This window comes from Peromyscus maniculatus, chromosome 20 (genome assembly GCF_049852395.1).
Source record: "Peromyscus maniculatus bairdii isolate BWxNUB_F1_BW_parent chromosome 20, HU_Pman_BW_mat_3.1, whole genome shotgun sequence".
Classification (NCBI taxonomy): Eukaryota; Metazoa; Chordata; class Mammalia; order Rodentia; family Cricetidae; genus Peromyscus; species Peromyscus maniculatus.
In genome coordinates, this window is record NC_134871.1 from 45,813,935 (window position 1) to 45,834,609 (window position 20,675).

A 20,675-nucleotide genomic window follows, 5' to 3' on the forward strand; every position below is an offset into this window, starting at 1 on the left:
CTTGGGGGCGTGGCCCCTCCACTCGACCCCGCTCGGTGAGGAGAGTGCGGGGCCGGTGCGCATGCGCGTCGCCTACCCGCTCGCGCGGTCGGCTGGGCACCCGAGACGTCTGCGGCGAAACCAAGAGGAGAGCGCAGCCGGGGACATGTGGCGGCCGGTGAGGACCCTGGACCCGGGCCCTGACTCTCTGCTCTCCGCACCCCTGCGTTGGGTCTCATTCGGTACCCCCGAGGTCCTGGACCCAACCCAGGCCCGAGCCCCTACCCATCGACCCCAAAGGTCCCCGGCCTCCCTTTGCGCCCCAGCTCCCCCTTGGGAAGATTCAGCATCACTTAACCTTCCTTACCTCAGGGTCCTCTCCCTCCTGCCCTTATCCGCACCCATCGCACCGGGTCTCCAGGGGAAGCTGCTCTGTTCCCTCTACTTGCTTCTGGGGCGGGAGACACTCCATGATACCCGCTGGGTTAGGCTTGCCCTCGCTTCCTTGGGCCCCCTGTTCTGGCCTTGGAGATGTCCTCGCCTATCCCCTGTCTTTGGAGTACGGCCCCCTCTGCAGTTGTATTTTTTTTAAACTTGGACTTCTCTGAGGTTGTTTTTCTAGTACATCTGGCCTTGCAGGTTATACTGATAGGCACAGAGTTGGGTTAACTTTTGGCTTGCAGTGAGCTGCCCTGCTGTGGGCGCGCTTTCTGATGGAGTCTTGTCAACTGGTACTGGATTTTAACACAGCCCTTGACAATTGCAAAACTTCTCCATGTAACTTAGTCCTCCAGGCAGCCCTAGGGAAAGGCAAGTTTTGTTTTGTGAGACAGAGTTTCTCTTTGTATTCCTGGGTCCTGAAACTAGCTCTGTAGACCAGGCTGGCCTGGACTCACAGAGATCTTCCTGCCTGTGCTGGGATTAAAAGCATGCTCCACCACCACTTCGGGACTGGAAAGGCAAATTTTAACCTCTGATTAGGAGCTGCTGCGCAGGACAGTTGAGTCCTGTTGTGGGATGGTATTCCTTGTAAATTCCACTCCCTTTAGCTCAAATTTCCAGTCTGTTCGCTCCCAACTTTGGCAAATGTTCTGTGCCTTGATTTCCCTTCCTGTTGAGGTGCACTGGGCCATCTGTCCTGTTAAACTTCTTAGTCTGGTCATCTTTTTGAAGGGCCCTGGCCTGAGGCTTGAGAGTCACTTCCTGTTATGTACAGCTGGCTTATATGGACATCGTTCATCTTCTGCTAACCCACTGAGTTTGGCTGTAGGGTTCTCCTTAGAGCATGATGAGTTTTGCTGCTTCATGCAGTCACTGGAGAAGAACTCTGAATGTTTCTGCAGACAGATTGTCCACACATTCCCTATAAAAAACATGAGAACTACCAGGCATGGGGGCACAGCATTTGGGAGGCAGAGGCAGGAAGATTTCTGAGTTCAAGGCCATTCTGATCTACACAGTGAGTTCCAAGCCAGGCAGAACCATATAGTGTGACCCTGTCCTTAAAAAACAAAACAAACAAAAAAACCAACCAAACAACAACAGGAGAACCAGGTCCAGAGAGCCTATGGCACTGTCCAAACTGGAAGGGTGAAGGGGCTGTAGGACAGTTGTAGACCATCATCACCACAGGCTGGCGAGTACGGACCTGGTCTCCGGGTGGAAGAGAACGCACTGACAGCAGCGTGGTGGCCGTGTTCTGAGCTGCCGCCACCAGCGGAGCTGTGGGCATCACAGGGACCTGGAGAGGAGGGGTCATGGCAGACAGAGACGTAAGACTCTGGGGTCCCTTGAAGAATAAAGTTTTTATTTTCCCCACTGCTGTTTATATAGCGTTTAACTCGCCAGCGCTGCAGGCAGAGCTTGAGCAAACAGTATCTCTCAGCCTCTTATCTGAGTCCTTCCTTCTGCACTTCCCTGCCCCTGTGGCCTTGTTTTGCCCCAGAGGACACTCCTCCTTGGCCTTAGCTGCTGCCTGCAGTTTTCCCCACAGCATGGGGCTGCCGCATGTGGGTCAGGGTTCAGGCTTGAGGAAGGAACTGCAGACCCTCTGGACCACAGCATTGGGTGGTTTTTGTTTGGGGTTTGTTTGGATTTGAGCAGGTCTGGCTGTAGGTTTGACACACACACACACACACACACCCATACACCCATGCCTTTTGAGGCCTAAGATTCTTTCTCATTTGATGGGGATTTGAGAAGATAGCTTAATGGGTGCCAGGTAGCCTATCCTAGAAGGACCCAGGCATGTGAGTAACCCTTGGAGGGGGTGGTAGCTCGGGAGTTTTCAGGACAGGGCTCTTTATCTACCTGACACCATGACTGGCATCTCCCACCTGACTGTGACCTTTTGCTGTAGATAAGTCCTGGTGGGGTAGAGGGCATTACAGGTGCCTCCTAAAAGAATCTTTGTTCTACATCCTGAGTGGGGAAGGTTAAGAGGCAGCCAGAGCCCTTCAATTGCAGTGCTGATTCCTAAGAAGTTACGGTGGGGGGGGGGGGGTAGAGGGGGTGGATGACCTTGCCTGCAAGAGCAGTTTGCACCATGCTGGCAATGGGGGAGAAGGCAGCGTGCTCCAACCAGTCCTTCCTCACCAGAGCCCCGACAGTGGTAGTCATTGGGAGCTGGGGCCTCCCGTGTAGTCAACAGCAGCATGAACCTTTAGTGACTTACCTGTGCGTGCTAAGTGTGTCCATCTCCCCAGGCTTTTAGAGATAAGGGGTGTGACACAAGCCCCCTTCTGGGCATACTGGGTGGACTGACCTGGCCAGCCTTGTCGCCTCTGCACTGTGCCTTCAAAAGGAGGTTGCCATCTAGACACTGTATTGTCCCTACATCACCAGCAAACCCAGGGTGCCACTGACAGCTGGTGCTTGGCTGAGGCAGCACAGGCCTCGTTGGAGATGAGTGACCCTGAGACACTTCTGAATCTCCCTGAAGGACCTTGTCTGCAGGGAAGGTTTGGGTCACGAGCAATGAGCTCTCTCAGCTTGCAGCTCTGAGCTGCTGCTTTACGTCAGCAAGGGGCCGTGCACAGACCCTTCCCACTTGGTGTAAGACTGGGGCTTCATGCTGGCTTCAGCCTGGGATTCTGGACAGGTTTCTGTGAGCCCAAGCTCTGTCCAGCACAGAGGGCTTCCGTGTGTGAGATTTCCCGGCTTCTGTTGCCTTGGGTAATGTGTATTGCCTGTCTTACTCTTTCCGCTTCCTGTCTGTTGGCAGAGGGTTTGTGCATCCTCTTGGGAGTGATAAGTCTCAAGGAGCCGAGGCCTGTCCGCTTTAGTCATTCCACGCTTCTCTGCTCTCAGCAGTGACAGGCCTGATTCAGTGGCCCCCTTGAAATCTCAGCCAGTCCTCTCCTGCCCTTTTGCCCCAGCTACTGAAAGTGTTTCTGCATTCTCAGGGTAGAACCTGTGTGCCTGTGTTGGAAATGGTCTGATTTCCCTACTGAGAGAAGTAACCTGGGTTTTTTCCCCATTTGAAAAGCAGTGGGGCCGAGTGGTGGTGGCACACACCTTTATTCCCAGCACTTGGGAGGCAGAGCCAGGTGGATCTCTGTGAGTTCGAGGCCAGCCTGGTCTACAAAGTGAGTTTCAGGACAGACTCCAAAGCTACACAGAGAAAACCTGTCTCAAAAAAAAAAAAAAAAAAAAAAAAAAGAAAGAAAGAAAGAGAAAGAAAAGCAGTGGATGGGGGCTGGAGAGATGACGCAGCAGAGGTTAAGAGCACTGGCTGCTCTTCCAGAAGACCCAGGTTCAATTCCCAGCAACCACATGCCACATGATAGCTCACAACAGGCTATAGCGGGATCTGATCCCCTTTTCTGGCTTAAAGTTGTACATGCAGATAGAACAGTCATATACATGAAATAAATAAGTCTTAAAAAAAAAAAGAAAGAAAGAAAGAAAAGAAAAGCAGTGTGTGTTGAGGGGGTGGAGTGTGTGTGTGTGTTGTGTTGAGGGGGTGGAGTGTGTGTGTGTGTGTGTGTGTGGTGGCACAGGCCTTTAATCCCAGCATTCAGGAGGCAGAGGAGCCAGGTGGATCTCTGAGTTCAAGTCCAACCTGGTCTACAGAGCTAGTTCAAGGATAGGCAGGGCTACACAGAGAAACTCTGTTTTGAAAAGAAAGAGGAGGAGGAGGAGGAAGAAAAGGAGAAGAAGAAGAGGAGGAGAAAGAGGAAGAAGAGGAAGAAAAACAGTGGGAAGCTGATACTCAACAATTCAGTCTGGACACTTCAGTCTGGAAAGTAGACTGGGGATTCTTATCTGTTAGATGGAGAGAGCTGAGGACACTGGGGACCGGCTCAGAACTGGCACAGGGCCAGAGCCTTGGAGTGCTATGTGGGGAAATCCTTGATCCCAGTGTGGCCTTGGTGCTTGCCTGCTGGACACACATTCATAGTGTTTGGTATGTTAGGCAATGCTCCAAGGGTTTGTAAATCATTTTTGTGAGTTTAACTCACTCTTTTATTATGCAGTGATCTGTACTTTCCAAAGCAAGAAACTGAGGCTTATTGAGGAAAATGAATTCGGTTTGCATAGATAAGTGCTATAGCCAGGATCTTCTCCAGAGTCATCCAGGGGCTTCATTCAATTTGCTCTGCTGGTGTGAATAGCTTCTCTAGTCTTTACTTCCCTGGTCCTTAAGAACCCCCTTTTCCCATGACAACCCAAGCTATATATAGTGAGATCCTCTCTCAACAAAACAAAACAAAAAAAAACCCCTAAAAAGCACAATTTCCCCAAGTCAGGTCATAGTAAGAGTCTCTAGCAGATGGCAGATATCCCGGGCACAGAATCATCTCAGATTAGAGGCCCTGCCCTAAAATAGCGGTCGCATTTGCAGAATACTACCTCCTATCCTAGGATTTTGTTATTACAGAAAATCTTTTGTAACGTTTTCCCCCTTGTGCTATTGGATAATGAACCAGGTCTTGTGCATATTACCCCTTTTTTACCGCCCCCCACCCCAAACAGGGTTTCTCTGTGTAGCTTTGGTGCCTGTCCTGGATCTCACTCTGTAGCCCAGGCTGGCCTGGAACTCAGAGAGATCCACCTGGCTCTGCCTCCCGAGTGCTGGGATTAAAGGTGTGCGCCACCACCGCCCGGCCCTTTTTTACTTTTAATTTGAGTCAGGGTTACTTGTGTACACCAGGCTGGCCTCAGACTCACTGCGTAGCTCAGACTGGCCCTCAAACGTTAGTGATGCTCTGTCCTCTGCCCACTAGGTGTTAGGATTACAGGTGACTGCTACCATGCCTAGATGTTTAGTTAGTTTGGCACAGGTGTGTGCATATTCGTTGAGTACAGGGACTGTATCCTCATGTGTGCACAACATGCAACGCTCAGATCAGCAGGTAGCGTCTACCGCCTCATAGTTGCGTCATTGAAAAGCATTTAACAATGGAGGTAAAATAATCAAGTGGTATATATATTTAACTGTTCAGATACCTACTGCCTGAACCTACTGATGCCAGAAATTCACGGAGTCTGTTTAAAGGGCAAAGAATTTATTAAGGGGGGAAAACTCACTGTAAAGAACAGAATTGACACCAGTGATAATAAAATTAAAAAATCAAATAAATAAATTACCTTCCTACTTGAAATTTTGTTGTTGTTGTTGGCCCATTTGGAAGTAAGTCACAGATGTTTTATTTTATTTTATTTTTGGTTTTTTCGAGAAAAGGTTTCTCTGTATAGCTTTGGAGTGTCCTGGAACTAGCTCTGTAGACCAGGCTGGCCTAGAACTCACAGAGATCTGACTATCTCTGCCTCCTGAGTGCTAGGATTAAAGGCGTGTGCCACCACCGCCCCGAGATACTTATTTAATACTTAATTAAAAAAAATTTTTTTTGATTTTTTGAGACACGGTTTCTTTGTGTATCCTTGGCCAGACGTCCTGGAACTAGTTACATGCCTAGGCTGGCCTTGAACTCAGAGATTCTCTGTCTCTGTTTCTCAGTGCTGAATGCTGGGATTAAAGGCATGCTTACTACAAATTTGCTATTGTTTGTTTTTGAGACAGAGACTCACTGTGTGGCACTGACTGAGTGGCCTGTCTTCTGCCTCTGGAGTGCTAAAATTAGTGTAGACCATGCCCAGCTTTCTTTTTACCCCCTAAGGCAAGGTATCATGTAGCTCTGGCTGGCCTCAAATATACCATGTAGTCAAGCATAGTGTCCTAGAACTAGCTCTGTATGCCTTTAACCCCAATACTCAGGAGGAAGAGGCAGGAAGGTCTCTGAGTTTGAGGCCAGCCTGGTCTACAGAGAGAGTTTTAGGACAGCCAGGGCTACACAGAGAAACCTGGCCTTGAAAAAAAAAATTTAATTTACAAATAGGGTCTGAAGAGATGACTCAGAAGTTAAGAGCACTGGTTGCTCTTTCAGAAGTCCTGAGTTCAATTCCCAGCAACCACATGGGAGCTTACAACCATCTATAATGAGATCTGCTGCCCTCTTTTGGCATGCAGGCATACGTGCAGACAGAATACTGTATACATAATAAAAAAAATAAATAAAAATTTTAAAAAAGAAAGCAAAAAAAAAAAAAAAAACTGGAGGGAAAAAGAGAAATGTGGTGCTGGGCATGGTAGCACACACCTTTACTCCCGGCACCTGGAGGAAGAGGCAGGCGGATCACGAGAGACCGTGGCCGCATAACCCTGAGCTGGATGGAGTATCGGGCAGCAGACATGGGACAGAAGCTTGTGCTTCAGTAGCTGTGGCTCCAGTGTGCAGGCTGTGGTCCTGGTATCGTGCTGTGCACCCACTTGGTTCCGGCACCCTTAGACTCAACACCTGACTTTTCCCACTTTCACTGACCTTCCAGAATGTAGTCACTAGTGTAGTGGGACCCTTGGCCTAGATCCTTCACTTCCTCTCTGCTGGATAACTGCCCAGTCCTCCTCTTCCGTACTGCCATTGGTACTGGGCGTGTGTCAAATGAGCTGCCAAGTCGATGGTACCGACAAGTCTCCCATCTGCTGAGGCTGGTTTCCTTGAAAACCAGTGCTTGTTACATCTCATCTGTCACAGAGCAGAGTCCAGTCAGTAGGCTTTTCCGGGAGGGTATGTTACAGACCCTATCCTTTGACTTCTCTGTTACTCTTTTCTTTATTATTATTTTTTAAGATTGTATTTATGCTGGCGCACGCCTTTAATCCCAGCACTCGGGAGGCAGAGGCAGGAGGATCTCTATGAGTTCAGGGGCCAGCCTGGTCTACAAAGTGAGTTCCAGGAAAGGCGCAAAACTACACAGAGAAACCCTGTCTCGAAAAACAAACAAACAAAAGAGATTATATTTATTTTATTATGTGCAAAGTGTTCTGCCTGCACGTATGTTGTATGTATTTTAATTTTATTCTCCCATTCTCTCTTCTCCTCTTCCCACTCTGGATGATCCCCTTCTTTCTAGCTAGTCCACTTTTCTCTTTCATGGTGTGTGTGTGTCAGTGAATTTCCTTATAGTCAGGAGCATGGGGCACTGCTTAAGAGGAGCATGGGCACCTTACCAGTGGCTTACTGCTGAGTCGCTCTTCTCCATGATGGGCTATTGGTGGGTCCAGTCTTACGAAGGTAACCATAGCTGCTTTGTGTTCAAGACTGCAGTAGCGCCGGGCGGCGATAGCACACGCCTTTAATCTCGGCACTCGGGAGGCAGAGCCAAATGAATCTCTGTGAGTTCGAGGCCAGCCTGGGCTACAGAGTGAGTTCCAGGAAAGGCGCAAAATTACACAGAGAAACCCTGTCTCGAAAAACAATAACAACACAGACTGCAATAGCCATGTCATGCCCAGGGAAGAGCATTTCAGAGCATTCTACCCCATCCTCGGGCTCTTCCGTCTCTCCCATAGTGTTCTTGAGCTTTGGAAGGGGTGATGTAGATGTCCCACTTAAGGCCAAGGACAGTCACTTGCTTATTTCAGCACTTTGACTGGTTCTGAGTCTCTGCAGTTATTGCTGCCCACTGCAGCGAGAAGCTCTCTGGCCAGCGTGATAGTAGCACTGCTCTACGGACAGAAACAATTTAGAAGACAATTAGATGGGCGCATCATGGCCACTTACCGAACACCAGCTGCCACTTCCTCACGGGGCCTGTGACTTCCCCAGCTCTGGCTCTGCCCAGATTTCCAGTTTCAGCTCTCCTTGAATCTTTCTGCTCTCAGAACAAGGTTCAACACAAAAGCCACTTCTGTGAGACCATTCTCTTAACATTTGGTGGGTGGGCATTGCTAACACTTCTCCCATGGTGTGGCCCACTTCCCCTAGCCACCGGTTAGTGGTGTCAGCACCAAGAAATAGTAAACGACAGGTTAGGGGTGCCACCACAAAGGTGACATTGGCCCTGATCACAGATAAGCCAAGTCCGGAGGAATTTTCTTCCCTCAGAGATGAGGCATTTTCACGAATGTCTTTCTGATCCTGCCTTCAGCTTTTTCATCCAGTAGACAGCCCGGGTCTTTATTGCTAAGACTGGTGTCTAGGCAGCTTCCTGCCTGGAGCCCTGGAAGCTCAGACAGCCCTTCCTGAGTGTGAGTTTGGGGATGCGTAGTTTGTGTGGCTCTGCTCCAGGCTTCCGGAGGTGCCAGGCAGCGCCAGAGGCGTGGGCTGTGCCCGTGTCCCTGCCCCTGCCAAGCCTTGCCATCCACCCTCTCCACAGATGCGACTCTGCCACTTCCACTCCACTCTGCTGCAGAACAGACAGAAGCCCTGGCCATGCCCTGCCATATTCTTCAGGAGAAACTTCAAGAGCCCACTGGCCAGGTAATGAGGTCCCTGCAGCCGAAGGCGGGCCCCCTTCCCAGGCACTGAGATGACTGCGTAATCACAAAGATGGGGAGGCCCACCCCGGGCCCCCAAACAGGATGCGTTTGTATCTGTGGCATCTTGGAACCTGAGACCACAGGGTTCCTGACCTGTGATCGGTCACACTCAGAAACATGTGCTCCCCATAAGAACTTTGTGATGAGCACACACTGACAAATTGGGAGGACTACAGATAGCGGTCCCCAGTCCATCAGATACACAGGGGTCATTTAGAGATGGAGAGTGGGATTGCCTCGATGGGGCGTCAAGCAAGGTGTGAGAACAGCCAGAAGAGGTGTGGTGGCTGCATGGCCCTAAGAGCAAGGAGGAAGGCTGTCCTTTTTTCTTTCCCTCCCTCCCTCCCTCCCTCCCTCCCTCCCTCCCTCCCTCCCTCCCTCCCTCCCTCCCTCCCTCCCTCCCTCCTTTGTTTTTTGAGACAGGGTTTCTCTGTGTAGCCCTGGCTGTGCTGGAACTCTGTAGACCAGGCTGGCCTCAGACGCACAGAGAACTACCTGCCTCAGCTTTCTGGGTGCTGGGATTAAGGGTGTGCGCCACCACTGCCTGGCTGGAAGACGCTTTCTTTTAGTGTACCATGGCACAGAGGAGGCCGTGTGTGACATGGATGGTGTTCCTGCCGCTGCTGTAGTCAGCATATGTGGATGTTTGCTGTCTTGGGCACTATGGGACTCTAGTCTAGTCTTGCTTCAAGTTCTTGCTCAGTTTGGTTTGTGCTGGCTTTTTACTACCAAGTCTCACTTTCCATTAGGATCTCTTGCACCATCATAGTGTAGACTGCAGATCTGTACTGACCTGCCCAGTGAGGCAGCCGAAGCAGGCCACCTCCTCCAGCATCTGGCATTTGTGCTATTGTGGAGCCTAGGAAAAGGGCCTTGAATGTGTTGGGTGTCTTCTGGTGGCCACATGGTCCCAATAGGCTCTGCTCAGGCAGGAAATCGGGAAGCTGAGGCCCCAGCTCCCTCATGAAGGAGCAGCGCTTCCAGCACCTGCCCATGTCTCCTCAGGACCTCAAGAACCAGGCTGCTGTTAAAGAGGGCGCTGTCTGTCACTGCAGTGGGGGTGCCCTTGCTCCTCGGAACCCGCTATTTCATGGCAGAGGCGCAGGAGAAGAGGAAGATACGACTCGCAGTAGATGGTATTGGGCGCTTTGGCAGGTAGGTAGGAGCACTGCGCCAGACCTGGGATCCTTTGGGTGGGATGGCCTTCTCCACATTCCCCTCCTCCGGGGCTGTGGGGTGGTTCTCGGACTTTGCGGTTAACAGGCAGCATGTAGTCGGGGAGGTGACAGTGTCCCCACAGACGTTAGCCGGTCAGCCCTAGCCTGGAGGGCAAGGGCTTCAGCCCTGGACATAGAGAAGCTGCCCTATTCCGCTCACCCTACCATCCGAGGAGACCTAGTGTTCCAGACATGGGGACTCGGGCCTGGGTGGGATGGCCACCTCACCCCTGGCACAGTGCCAGAGGGTTTTCACAGAACTCCTTCCCCGCCCAGGATGGGAATTCCTGCAGCTGCCGCCAGCCTCGTTGGCTTTGTTACTGAGAGAAGCTTCTTAGCCCGACTGGCTCCGAGCTGGTGAGGTCAGGCCCCCCTGGGGCAGGGTGTCATCTAGCTCCACTAGTTCAGGTCTGCTCCTCCCTGAGCTGCTGCTGCTGCCTCCTCGGGGAAGGCATCTCACAGGAAGTGTCACTGAAGCTCAGCAGCGGTGGCGCACACCTCTAACCCCAGCACTCGGGGGCAGAGGCAGGCAGATCTCTGTGAGTTGGAGGCCACCCTGGTCTACAGGACAGCCAGGGCTACTCAGGGAAACCCTGTGTGGAAAAAAAAAAGTCACTGAGATTTACTCCAGTTAGTCCTTGGGCATGTCTGTGTGTGGCTGGATAGCTGTTTCTAGCCCTGAGGCCCTCCACACCTGTCCTGGTTGGTTCTGTGGAGCTCTGAGGCATCCCTGTTGACAGACTGAACAGTGTCTCCTGTCCTCTGTGAGCCCCGACTTCCCACAGCCCTGGGACTGGGGAGAACAGAACCTCATATCCTTACTCTGTTTCTGCTGCTAGCACCTCACTGTGCAGCTCCCTGGCAACCCACCCTGACCAATGGGAAACAGGCTTCACAGCTCACTGCTAGGGGCCAAGTTGGGCTGTAGCCAGGTGCTGGGGGGACATTCAAACATTGATTTTCCTGGTCTGCAGGCTCTCTGCATCTCCCAGCCTCTCTTTTCATTTTTTAACTTTTTTTTCAAGACAGGGTTTCTCTGTGTAGCTTTGGCTGCCCTGGAACTAGCTCTGTAGACCAGGCTGGCCTTGAACTCACAGAGATCTGTCTGCCTCTGCCTCCTGTGTGCTGGGATTAAAGGCATGCGCCACCACTGCCCGGCTGAAGTTATTTTAAATATCTGAAAATGGCTGAGTATGGTGGCGCACACCTTTAATCCTAGCACTTACGAGGCAGAGCAATCAGATTTCTTTTGTTTGAAGCCAGCCTGCTCTACATAGTAAGCTTCAGACCAGTCAGAGCTGTATACTAAAACCTGCCTCAAAACAAACCAAACAGAGGAAGAGCTGGCCAGTGGTGTCACCTCCTTTAGTCCCAGCATCGGGAGGCAGAGCCAGGCCGATCTCTGTGAGTTCGAGGCCAGCCTGGTCTACAGAGTGAGATCCAGGACAGGCACCAAAGCTACACAGAGAAACCCTGTCTTGAAAAACAAAGAAACAAACAAACAAAGTTTCCCTCCTACCGTTTGCAAACTCATTAGTTGATTCTCACCACTCTGGACTTGGAGATACCTATTGCATGCAGGCTGTTCCCTGTGTTGTTTTGTTGCAGACTGCTCCAGACCGGGCTCACCAGAGCTCCTTCAACCTGGCTTTTGTCCCTTCCAAGCCTTTTCATCTCCTTTTTATCACACGTCTATGTCTGTTTTTATCATACGTCCACACGTAGATTTCATCATTAGCCTTTCCATGACCTTCAACCCCACACCCCTTTTTTGGAGTTTTTGGCCCTTCCTGGCAGTAGTAACACACTCCTGCCATTATCCCGGGACATTATACTCCAGGCTCACACTGGTCTTTCCTTGCCCAGCTTCGGAATCAGCTTTTCTCTCAGGGGCTGGTACCTTGCAGTGGAGAAGAGAGCTGGGGCTGTGCTGTACATGCGCACTTCTCACAGTGACCTGCTGAGATCCAGCCTTGGATAGCAGGGACTCGAGGTCAGATAGACATCCCTGTCCCTCTCACGATCTTGTCTCTTCCCCTTGGGTCTGACATTCCCAGCCCCCAGCCCTTCCCTTCAAACACTGAAAGGCTTTAGATCTGTGTTGCCCAGGGAAGGACATTGTTCCCTGGAGTGTGAGGGAGCTCAGGTAGCTGAGGGAGCTCAGAGCCCAGCGGCTTCTCTGCTCATTGTCAGTAGCAGACATTGTAGTGCACGCTGCTGCTTGTCCTCTGGGTACCGCTGGAGGAGCGGCAAGAGCTGGTGTGGGGAGTTTAGCAGGTTCAGGGCAGGAGCTGACCTTTTCTGCTTCCCTAGCTACTTAAGGAAGAGGAATCCCAGAGAGGGAGCCCTTTATGTCGACGACGCAGAGACATGTCACCTTTTTAGTTATGTGGTGGGACAGCCAGAAGTGGGACCCTGTTGAGACCACCCGAAGGGACGTGGCTTGGTGTCCTCCCACCTTGAATAGTTGTCCTCCTCCCCCTCAGCTGGAGCCCTAACTTCTCCTCCAGATCAAGGCTGCCCATCCTAGTCTAGAACATGGGAAGGAGGTGGGACCCTCCTAGCCCACAGAGTAATAGGTAACCCAGCTTCTCTGGCTTTTTGCTTATTTTTTTAATTTACTTATTTATTGTATATGTGTGGGAATACACCATATGGAGGATGTGGGAATGCACATGTGGAGGTCAGAGGACACATTTTGGGAGTTGGTTCACCATGTGGGTTCTGGGGATTGGGCTCTGGTCAACAAGCTTGGTGGCAAATGCCTTTGCCTCTTGAGCCACACACACAGACACACACACAGACACACACACACACACACACACACACACACACACAGTGCTCTATCTGTCTGGTCAACAAGCTTGGTGGCAAATGCCTTTGCCTCTTGAGCCACACACACAGACACACACACAGACACACACACAGACACACACACAGACACACACACACACACACACACACACACACACACACACACACACACACACAGTGCTCTATCTGCATGTACGCCTCTACACCAGAAGAGGGCAACAGATCCTACTACAGGTGGTTGTGAGCCACCATGTGGTTGCTGGGAACTGAACCCAGGTCCTCTGGAAGAACAGCCTATACTTTTAACCACTGAGCCATCTTTCCAGCACTTCCTTCTCTGTTTTTTGTTTTTCGAGACAGGGTTTCTCTGTGTAGTTTTGGCGCCTGTCCTGGATCTCGCTCTGTAGACCAAGCTGGCCTCGAACTCACAGAGATCTGCCTGGCTCTGCCTCCTGAGTGCTGGGATTTAAGGCGTGCGCCACCACTGCCTGACTCCTTCTCTGGTTCGTAAAGAACTTCTCTCTTCCTCCCTTTTGCAAGTGACCCTCCTGGGACCATGATGCTGTCTGTCATGCCCAGCACTTCTTCCTCTGCCCACAGTCCTCATCCCTCTCCCCACTGGAACTTAGCAGTCTGTGCATGAGTAGTATTCTGTGAGCTCATAAGGACCAAGTTACTAGAGGCTGACCTTAGGCACAGGGGTTAATGGGTAAGGCCAGACTTTGGGCTTAGGGCAGAAGGGGCCCCCGGAACTAACACACTCCCAGCCTGCCTGGGGCTGAAGCTGCTTCTGCCTGCAGGTCTGTGAAGGTCGGTCTGCTCATTTCCCTGGACTACTGGTGGTGCACAAATGTTGTCCTGCGGGGAGTGGAAGAGGTTTGTCCTCATATCCTGAGCACGTGCAGGGAGGGGGGACACTGGTGGTATGGGGTGCGGGGGGGACCGAGGAGTGGCCACCTGTCCCCAGCCTTTTCTCCATGCCTGTGGTCAGAACAGCCCGGGGTATGAGGAGGTGATGTCTGCATGTCACCAGCGTGCGGCTGACGCCCTGGTGGCAGGAGCCATCCGCAATGGGGGCCTCTATGTGAAGCTGGGCCAGGGGCTCTGCTCCTTCAACCACCTGCTCCCACCTGAGTACATCCAGACGCTGCGTGTGCTGGAGGACAGGGCTCTTACTCGGGGCTTCAGGGAGGTGAGTCCAGCTGGTGGGGAGGAGGAAAGAGGGAGCTGCCTCAGCAGCCCTGGCAGTGACTCCAAGCACATTCTTGCCAGGTGGACAATTTGTTCCTCGAAGACTTCCAGGCACTTCCTAACGAGCTCTTCCGGGAGTTTGATTATGAGCCGATGGCTGCTGCAAGCCTGGCTCAGGTGCACCGTGCCAAGCTCCATGACGGCACTGATGTGGCTGTAAAGGTATCTATGCTGCTGCACCCCAGCTGGATCCTGGGCCAGTGGTGAGCCTGGATTTCAGTGTACCCTGGCCTACTGCAGGTACAGTACATCGACCTACGAGACCGCTTTGATGGGGATGTGCACACACTGGAACTCCTGCTGGACCTCATAGAGCTCATGCACCCCACCTTCGGCTTCAGCTGGGTCCTACAGGTGGTGCCCCCCATAGCAGGTGGGGGAGGGGCAGCTAGTGGTCAATGCTAAACCCAGATGTGACTGACCCCCTATATAACCTCTAGGATCTGAAGGGGACACTGGCCCAGGAGCTGGACTTCGAGAATGAGGGCCGAAATGCTGAGCGCTGTGCTCAGGAGCTAAAGCACTTCCGTTATATTGTTGTCCCTCGGGTGCACTGGGACAAGTCCAGCAAGGTGGGCTGGGTAGGGCTTTCCCTGCGGGTGGGGCAACGCACGGCTGCTGAGCTCACTCCGCCTCTTGCTCTCGCAGAGGGTGCTGACGGCTGACTTCTATGATGGCTGTAAAGTGAATGACATGGAGTCCATCAAGAGGCAGGGGCTGGCAGTGCAGGACGTGAGTGCCACGTGCTGGGGCAGGACCGTGGGTGCTGGGCAATGGTGGTCGTCATGTATTCCCTATGCTCTCCTAGGTAGCCAAGAAGCTGATCCAGGCTTTTGCTGAACAGATATTCTACACTGGCTTCATTCACTCTGACCCCCACCCTGGCAATGGTAGGAAAGCCCCCAGGGTGGGATCTCAGAGGGGTGGCTTGAGCTGACATGCTGTGTTCCTAGTTCTGGTGCGGAAAGGTCCAGATGGAAAAGCAGAGCTGGTGCTCCTGGACCACGGGCTCTACCAGTTCCTGGATGAGAAGTAAGCTAGCGGGGCAGGCAGGAGGGGGGCGGGCCTTCCTTGGGCCCCTCTTCCTGCAGCTTGGAGCTTGGAGCTCAGTTAGGCCTTCCTCAGGGACCGATCCTCCCTGTGCCAGCTGTGGCGGGCCATCATCCTGAGGGACGATACTGCAATGAAGACACATGCAGCTGCACTTGGGGTACAAGGTAAGGGTGCGTATTTGTGGAACAGGCAGAAGCGTGCCACTGTGCACCAAAAAGGAACTCCTGCCTTCTCCACAGACTACATGCTGTTTTCTGAGGTGCTCATGCAGCGACCTGTGCGCCTGGGCCAGCTGTGGGGTTCCCACCTGATGACCCGTGAGGAGGCGGTCTACATGCAGGACATGGCCCGTGAACACTTTGAAGGCATAATGGAAGTGCTCAAGGCACTGCCACGGCCCATGCTCCTCGTGCTCCGAAACATCAACACAGTGCGTGCCATCAACTCGACCCTGGGCACCCCCGTGGACCGCTACTTCATCATGGCCAAGAGGTTAGTGACCCAGGGGAAGCCTGGAGGTGGTGCTGCAGGTGAGCAGGCTGATGTGTGTATCTGATACAGTGCTGTCTCGGGGTGGAGCCGCCTGGTGGGTGCAGCGTACCATGGCATTTACAGCAGCAGCCTCCTGCGCCACATCAAGGTCATCTGGGAGGCATTCAAGTTTGAGGTGGCCCTGAGGTGAGTGAACATGGGGGCTGGCTGGGTGGCTGGCTGGCCAGGATCTGCTCCCCATCAACTTACCACCCTTTACCCTGCCCCTCTAGGCTGCAGACCCTTGCCATGCGGCTCGCGGCCCTCCTGTTGCGTGTTCTGGCCCGCCTGGGCTTTGCCCCCAAGGCTGAGGAGGTCTCCCAGTACCTGGAGATGTAGGTCTCTGAGCCAGGATGACTACAAGGCTGCCAGGGGTCAGCAGAGCTTCCAGCCTGGGCACACTGAGCAGGCCCAGTGCAGTATCTTTCAACCCGGGGCTGGAATGGGGAATACACTATGGGGCTCTTAAACACAATGACCACACACTCATCTGAAAGAAATCGTTTTTCTTTTATACAAAATGGGTAGAGAGAAGTGTACAGCGGCAGGGTGGCGTCACAGAACTAGAAGTGAGCGGTGACACGGTCTGTCTCCAGCAAGTCATCCAGGATCTGTGGGACGATGGGGAGGTAAAGATGTGGGTGGGTAGGGCAGGTGAGGCCAATGGGCTAGGGTGAGAGGTGGTACTCACAATGTCCGGTGTGGTACCTATCTTCTTGGCCAGCTCACTGCGCTCCATAGTGCTGAGGTATAGGTAGCGGTTTAGCAGCTCTCCATCAAGGACGTTGCGCACAGCATTCTGTAGGATGCGCCGGTCGACATGCAGCATTCTGGGGTGGTGGACATAAGGGGGTCAGAGCACACCGGGGTGCAGGGACGGGCCAGGGAAGGGGCACACTCACCGGAAGGCACGGGGGTTGAGGCCAGCATGGTGGGGTAGCATGGTTGTCAGTGCGTTCTGCAGCATCAGCAGCCGTCGGTAGGTCTTCTCTTGCATGGGCAGCAGGAGCCCGATGCCTCCATCCAGGGTGGCTGAGGAGATGCCATGTGAGCCAGGCTGGCCCTCCCGCCCCTGACCCCAGGCTGGCCCCCACCCCTGGACACCGCATCCCAACACTCACCAAACCAAGTGATGTGCTTGTTCTCCCACACGACTGACTTCTTGCTGGGCCCCTCAGCAGCGCCTCGGCATGGGGTCCTCCAGAACGTGTTCACGTGGGCACCCACATGGAAGTCTGCTCGGCGCAGCAGGCGCATGCCCCCAAAACTCTCTTTGGCTGGGGACGGGAATTCAGGTCATGGCTGCCCAGTGCCTGGTACCCAGCCCAGGAAGAGATCAGAGAGGAACCACTCACCTTCTGGCAGATACATATACACCATGAGATTGCGGTCTCGGTCAGACACTGATGAACAGAGAGACCAGAGTCAGCCTCAGCCTCAGCTACACCCCCCCATACACACTAGTGCAGCCTCCCAAGGAGCCACGTGCTCACCTAAGAAGCCCAGCTGGGCGTTGTCCACCATGAAATCCACACTGTATACCTCCAAAGGCTTGGCATCCTGGGGAAGGGGAAGGACAGTGTGAAAGCAGGCATTGGACTGGTGCCCACCTGCACATCTGTCCCTATGAGTACCCGGGACACCAGGCTCAGCGTCTTGCTCTCCTCCTGGTAACGCAGCAGTGAGATGCTCTTCATGACATCTGCTGCCAGGATGAAGTTCTTGACACTGATCATCTGGTGGATGTAGAGCTGCGTGTCGATGAAGGCCATGCCCGTCAGCTCGCTGGCCCGCAGGCTCCACAGGAAGATCTGAAGGGCGGGAGATGGTGAACAGGGCCGCTGTTAGAGGCAGAACAGCGCTCCAGGAGGGAAGGGAAGGACAGGAATAACACACCTTTTGGCCAATGGCTGACACCAGGTGGCCATTGCAGTGGCACAGTGCAGTCACGGGCCCCTTCTGCTCCTTCTCGTACAGGACCTTGAACTTGTTCTTGGTCAGGGGCTGCCCAGGCTCAGGCACCACTTCAATCACGTCCATGATCAGGATCTGGAAGGGCAAGGGGATGCGTGGAGATGGCAGATGGCCTGCTGGGGGCTGCCTGCCCCCCACCCAAAGGCCCTTACCCGCCCACGGCACGTGACTTCCTCCCCCTGCATGAGGCAGGTCCCAGCAGCCACATAGCCCTTTAGGCCTGAAACGGTCTCCTCACTGCGCAGCGACACTGTCTTCATGCACGTGACATGCTCCCATTCCTCTAGCTCGATCCTGCATGAAGCCGGGCTTTGTCAGCACTTGCCACCTCCAAGCTGCCAGCAGAGCAGCCCCTGGTAGATCCAGCCTCACCTGGCATTGGGAATGGCCTCCCAGCTGACTGGGGAGATGAGCTGGATGGAGAAGGCTTCTTGCTGGGGGTGGATGTATCTGTCATCTGTTGAGACAAGGAAAGAGAGTCACCTTGTAGACAGTGTACAGCCAAGTTCTGCCCCACCCTCCCCTCGAGTGTTGCATACCTCTCTCAATGGCCTCAAATTCCTTTTCCTCACCGGTCATTCGTGGGATTCGAGTGCAGGGTGTGTTGGTGCTGGTGGCCACAGCGTACACCTGGGGTGTTAGAGGGTGTCACATGCCAGAGGCCAGGCTCAGAAGGTGCCTGGGGGATGTGGGACAGAGACCGACCTTGGACTCTACATGGTAGGCCACATAGTGGGCTGTGCAGCGCAGTGGGATCTTCCTGACAGGCCACGGAGCATCATAGGACAGGTAGGCAGGCAGGACGCTGATCCTCAGTTCACCCTAGGGGTGCAGTGGGCAGCAAAGTCAGTTTGGTCTGGGGTGGATAAGGGTAGAGCCAATGAACCTAGGCCTCCCAAAATGTTCTCTAGCTCTGTGGTATGGGATTCAGGACTGCTGTGTTGGGTAGTGGCCTGGAGAGGCTAAGGCTCTGTCTAGGCTCATTTCATGTTGGTGAACACTAGTACAGCGCATGGGAAGGCCAGGGACAGGGGACACCCCAGGGACTGGACACAATAGGAACCCCAATAATAGACAAGGGAGCCAATGTCCGTGACCCAGGCCACCCTTCACCACAGTTCTGTGTTGTTAGCCCCTGGAAAGCACCTGCCATCAGCCTCAGAGGCATGTGCCTGCCGCAAAGCCACACAGCAACTAAGAAGCGGAGCAAATGGTACAGCCACCTCAGCCCGGCTCTTTAACACAGTCGGAGGCTGTACCTCAAGTGCAGGATGGTAACCTCACTGGTCTCCCCTCCACGCCCCAACTGTCTCCTCCTCCGTGGTCCAGGGATAAGCCCAGAGTTGAACTCCTTGGCCCCACCAGTTGCCCCGGTCTTGGCCCTCTGCTCCCACAGCCTGTCTGGCCCAGAGCAGTGGCACTGGAGGAGCCAGGCTGAGCCTCCTCACCTGTCTGTTGAAGTACAGGAAGCCACGGGGGCAGTTCACATTGTGGAACGGGGCAAAGGAGTCAATGGGGCCGTCGATGCCCATGGGATGCAGACGCAGAGCTCCACGGCCAGTCACCAGGAGCCAGTGAGGCGAGGGTCCACAGATGAAAACCTAGGGGCAGGCACTTTTGAGTACCCCGAGAGCGAGGCTCCATCCTCCAGTCCTGCCACGCCACTCGCCTACCCCTGAATAGCCATAAATATCCTCGAAGGAGCGGAAGCGCGCCACACGACCCCGGACTCCAGACCCCTCCTCGGTACTGCAGCCTTCCGTCTTCTTCTTGGATGGCTTTGGCTTCTTTTCACGGAAGTTGATGTTGTGGGGGACCTGGCAGAGGCCGCAGGAAGTGTTAGGTCCTCCAGACCCCGCTGGCCTGGCCTTCCAATCCACCCCATGCCCAGACAGGGTCTAGCCACTGGCACCTTCTTGAAGCGGACTTTGAGATTCCCCTGGCCAAGCTGAGAGTCGTGGGGGAAGGCTTCATAGATGAGCAACTCCTGGTCCACATGTACCTGGGGATCCGAGCAGGGATAGCGCTTAGCTAAGTGGGGCATGAGGACGGGGCAGGCCTTGGGGGCGGGTGCCAAGAAGGCACTTACCAGCAGGTAGGGCCTGCTCTGCCGGCTTCCCAGGGCCACCAGCAGCACCTCTTTGACCAAAGGCAGCTCCCCCTGACGGGTGGCCTCCTCCTTTCGGACTTCACCCTGGGTGGTGGGCTGTCCAAAAGAGCTGTCCACCAGGACCCGCTGTCCCACAGGGAAGTTCTTAACTAGGAACACCAGCCGCCAGTCTGGGAGCTGGTAGATCTGGAGAGAGGACAGTGGTGGTTACGAGTGGGGTCCGAGGTTACCGTGCTGTGACTCTGCTGTGTGTGACGCACCCACCTCCATGGTGCCGTTCTCCCGAACCAGCAGGCACCAGTGGGTGGGGTCCACCCTGAAGGGCGCAGGGTCACGGTCAGCGGGGGGCTGGCTGCTCCTGCGGGCCTCCTCTTTGCTGGGACTGAAGAGGGATCCGGAGTCCCCATACAGCATCTCTTCCTCATCGTCCACTGTGGGGCTGGGGACCATAGACAGGTGCGTCACAGCGTGCCACGGGAACACTGGCGCCTCACCTACCAGCCCCTACGCACCTCGTTTCCGAGCCCAGGCCTTCAGCCTCTGAGCCACTTCGGCCCCCCAGTTCGTCACGGGCCCCACCCAGGCGGCTCTCGGTGGTGAACATGCCACTGACATCACGGTACAGGCAGAGTGCAATCACCTTGGACTGCTGTAGGAAATGGGATAGGGTTCAGACAAGGGCAGGGAGGGACAGGCAGGGGAAGACAAGGGCATCAAGGGTAGGGGGCCTACATGATGCAGTGGAGGCTTGTGAAGTGCCAGGCGGTGGTGGCGGCCACCGTATGAATCGCTCTTGAGCAGGAACATGGTAACGTGGCCCTCAGCACTCATGATGACCACGTAGGGATCAGCCACAGCACACTGCACGATGGGGGCACCCAGGTCCACAGGGATGAAGTGCAGTTGATTCACTGTGGACACA

At 53.9% G+C, this 20,675-nt stretch overlaps 2 protein-coding genes across 2 annotated transcripts in view; one reads left to right on the plus strand and one right to left on the minus strand.

Moving 5' to 3' along the window:
* Adck5 (aarF domain containing kinase 5) lies at positions 1-16,169 on the plus strand. Its single transcript, XM_006989360.4, has 15 exons — positions 1-157; positions 8,641-8,744; positions 9,809-9,958; positions 13,635-13,710; positions 13,826-14,026; positions 14,107-14,247; positions 14,326-14,439; positions 14,526-14,657; positions 14,734-14,817; positions 14,894-14,975; positions 15,039-15,117; positions 15,211-15,302; positions 15,378-15,630; positions 15,700-15,816; positions 15,903-16,169. The coding sequence occupies exons 1-15, from the start codon at positions 62-64 to the stop codon at positions 16,006-16,008; spliced, it is 1,827 nt and encodes a 608-aa protein (XP_006989422.2). The 5' UTR covers positions 1-61; the 3' UTR covers positions 16,009-16,169.
* Positions 16,161-20,675, minus strand: part of Cpsf1 (cleavage and polyadenylation specific factor 1) — a 12,586-nt gene continuing 8,071 nt past the window's right edge. The window contains exons 19-37 of the mRNA XM_006989361.4: positions 20,486-20,664; positions 20,266-20,402; positions 20,018-20,192; positions 19,733-19,939; positions 19,556-19,645; positions 19,317-19,460; positions 19,092-19,244; positions 18,349-18,465; positions 18,183-18,273; positions 18,016-18,100; positions 17,796-17,937; positions 17,566-17,718; positions 17,304-17,480; positions 17,163-17,229; positions 17,025-17,072; positions 16,791-16,946; positions 16,572-16,701; positions 16,361-16,499; positions 16,161-16,280 (exon numbers count right to left, since the gene is read on the minus strand). Of these exons, the coding sequence (XP_006989423.1) occupies positions 16,233-16,280; positions 16,361-16,499; positions 16,572-16,701; positions 16,791-16,946; positions 17,025-17,072; positions 17,163-17,229; positions 17,304-17,480; positions 17,566-17,718; positions 17,796-17,937; positions 18,016-18,100; positions 18,183-18,273; positions 18,349-18,465; positions 19,092-19,244; positions 19,317-19,460; positions 19,556-19,645; positions 19,733-19,939; positions 20,018-20,192; positions 20,266-20,402; positions 20,486-20,664 (2,438 nt within the window). The 3' untranslated portion in view covers positions 16,161-16,232. The remainder of the gene's footprint in view (positions 16,281-16,360; positions 16,500-16,571; positions 16,702-16,790; positions 16,947-17,024; positions 17,073-17,162; positions 17,230-17,303; positions 17,481-17,565; positions 17,719-17,795; positions 17,938-18,015; positions 18,101-18,182; positions 18,274-18,348; positions 18,466-19,091; positions 19,245-19,316; positions 19,461-19,555; positions 19,646-19,732; positions 19,940-20,017; positions 20,193-20,265; positions 20,403-20,485; positions 20,665-20,675) is intronic.

Excerpts from the sequence above, each read along its gene's own strand:
- Adck5 (XM_006989360.4), top strand. The coding sequence starts at position 62 with ATGCGCGTCGCCTACCCGCTCGCGCGGTCGGCTGGGCACCCGAGACGT. Across the intron at positions 14,248-14,325 it reads GCACTGATGTGGCTGTAAAG|GTACAGTACATCGACCTACG; the intron begins GTATCTATGCTG and ends GGCCTACTGCAG. Across the intron at positions 15,303-15,377 it reads AGCTGCACTTGGGGTACAAG|ACTACATGCTGTTTTCTGAG; the intron begins GTAAGGGTGCGT and ends CCTTCTCCACAG.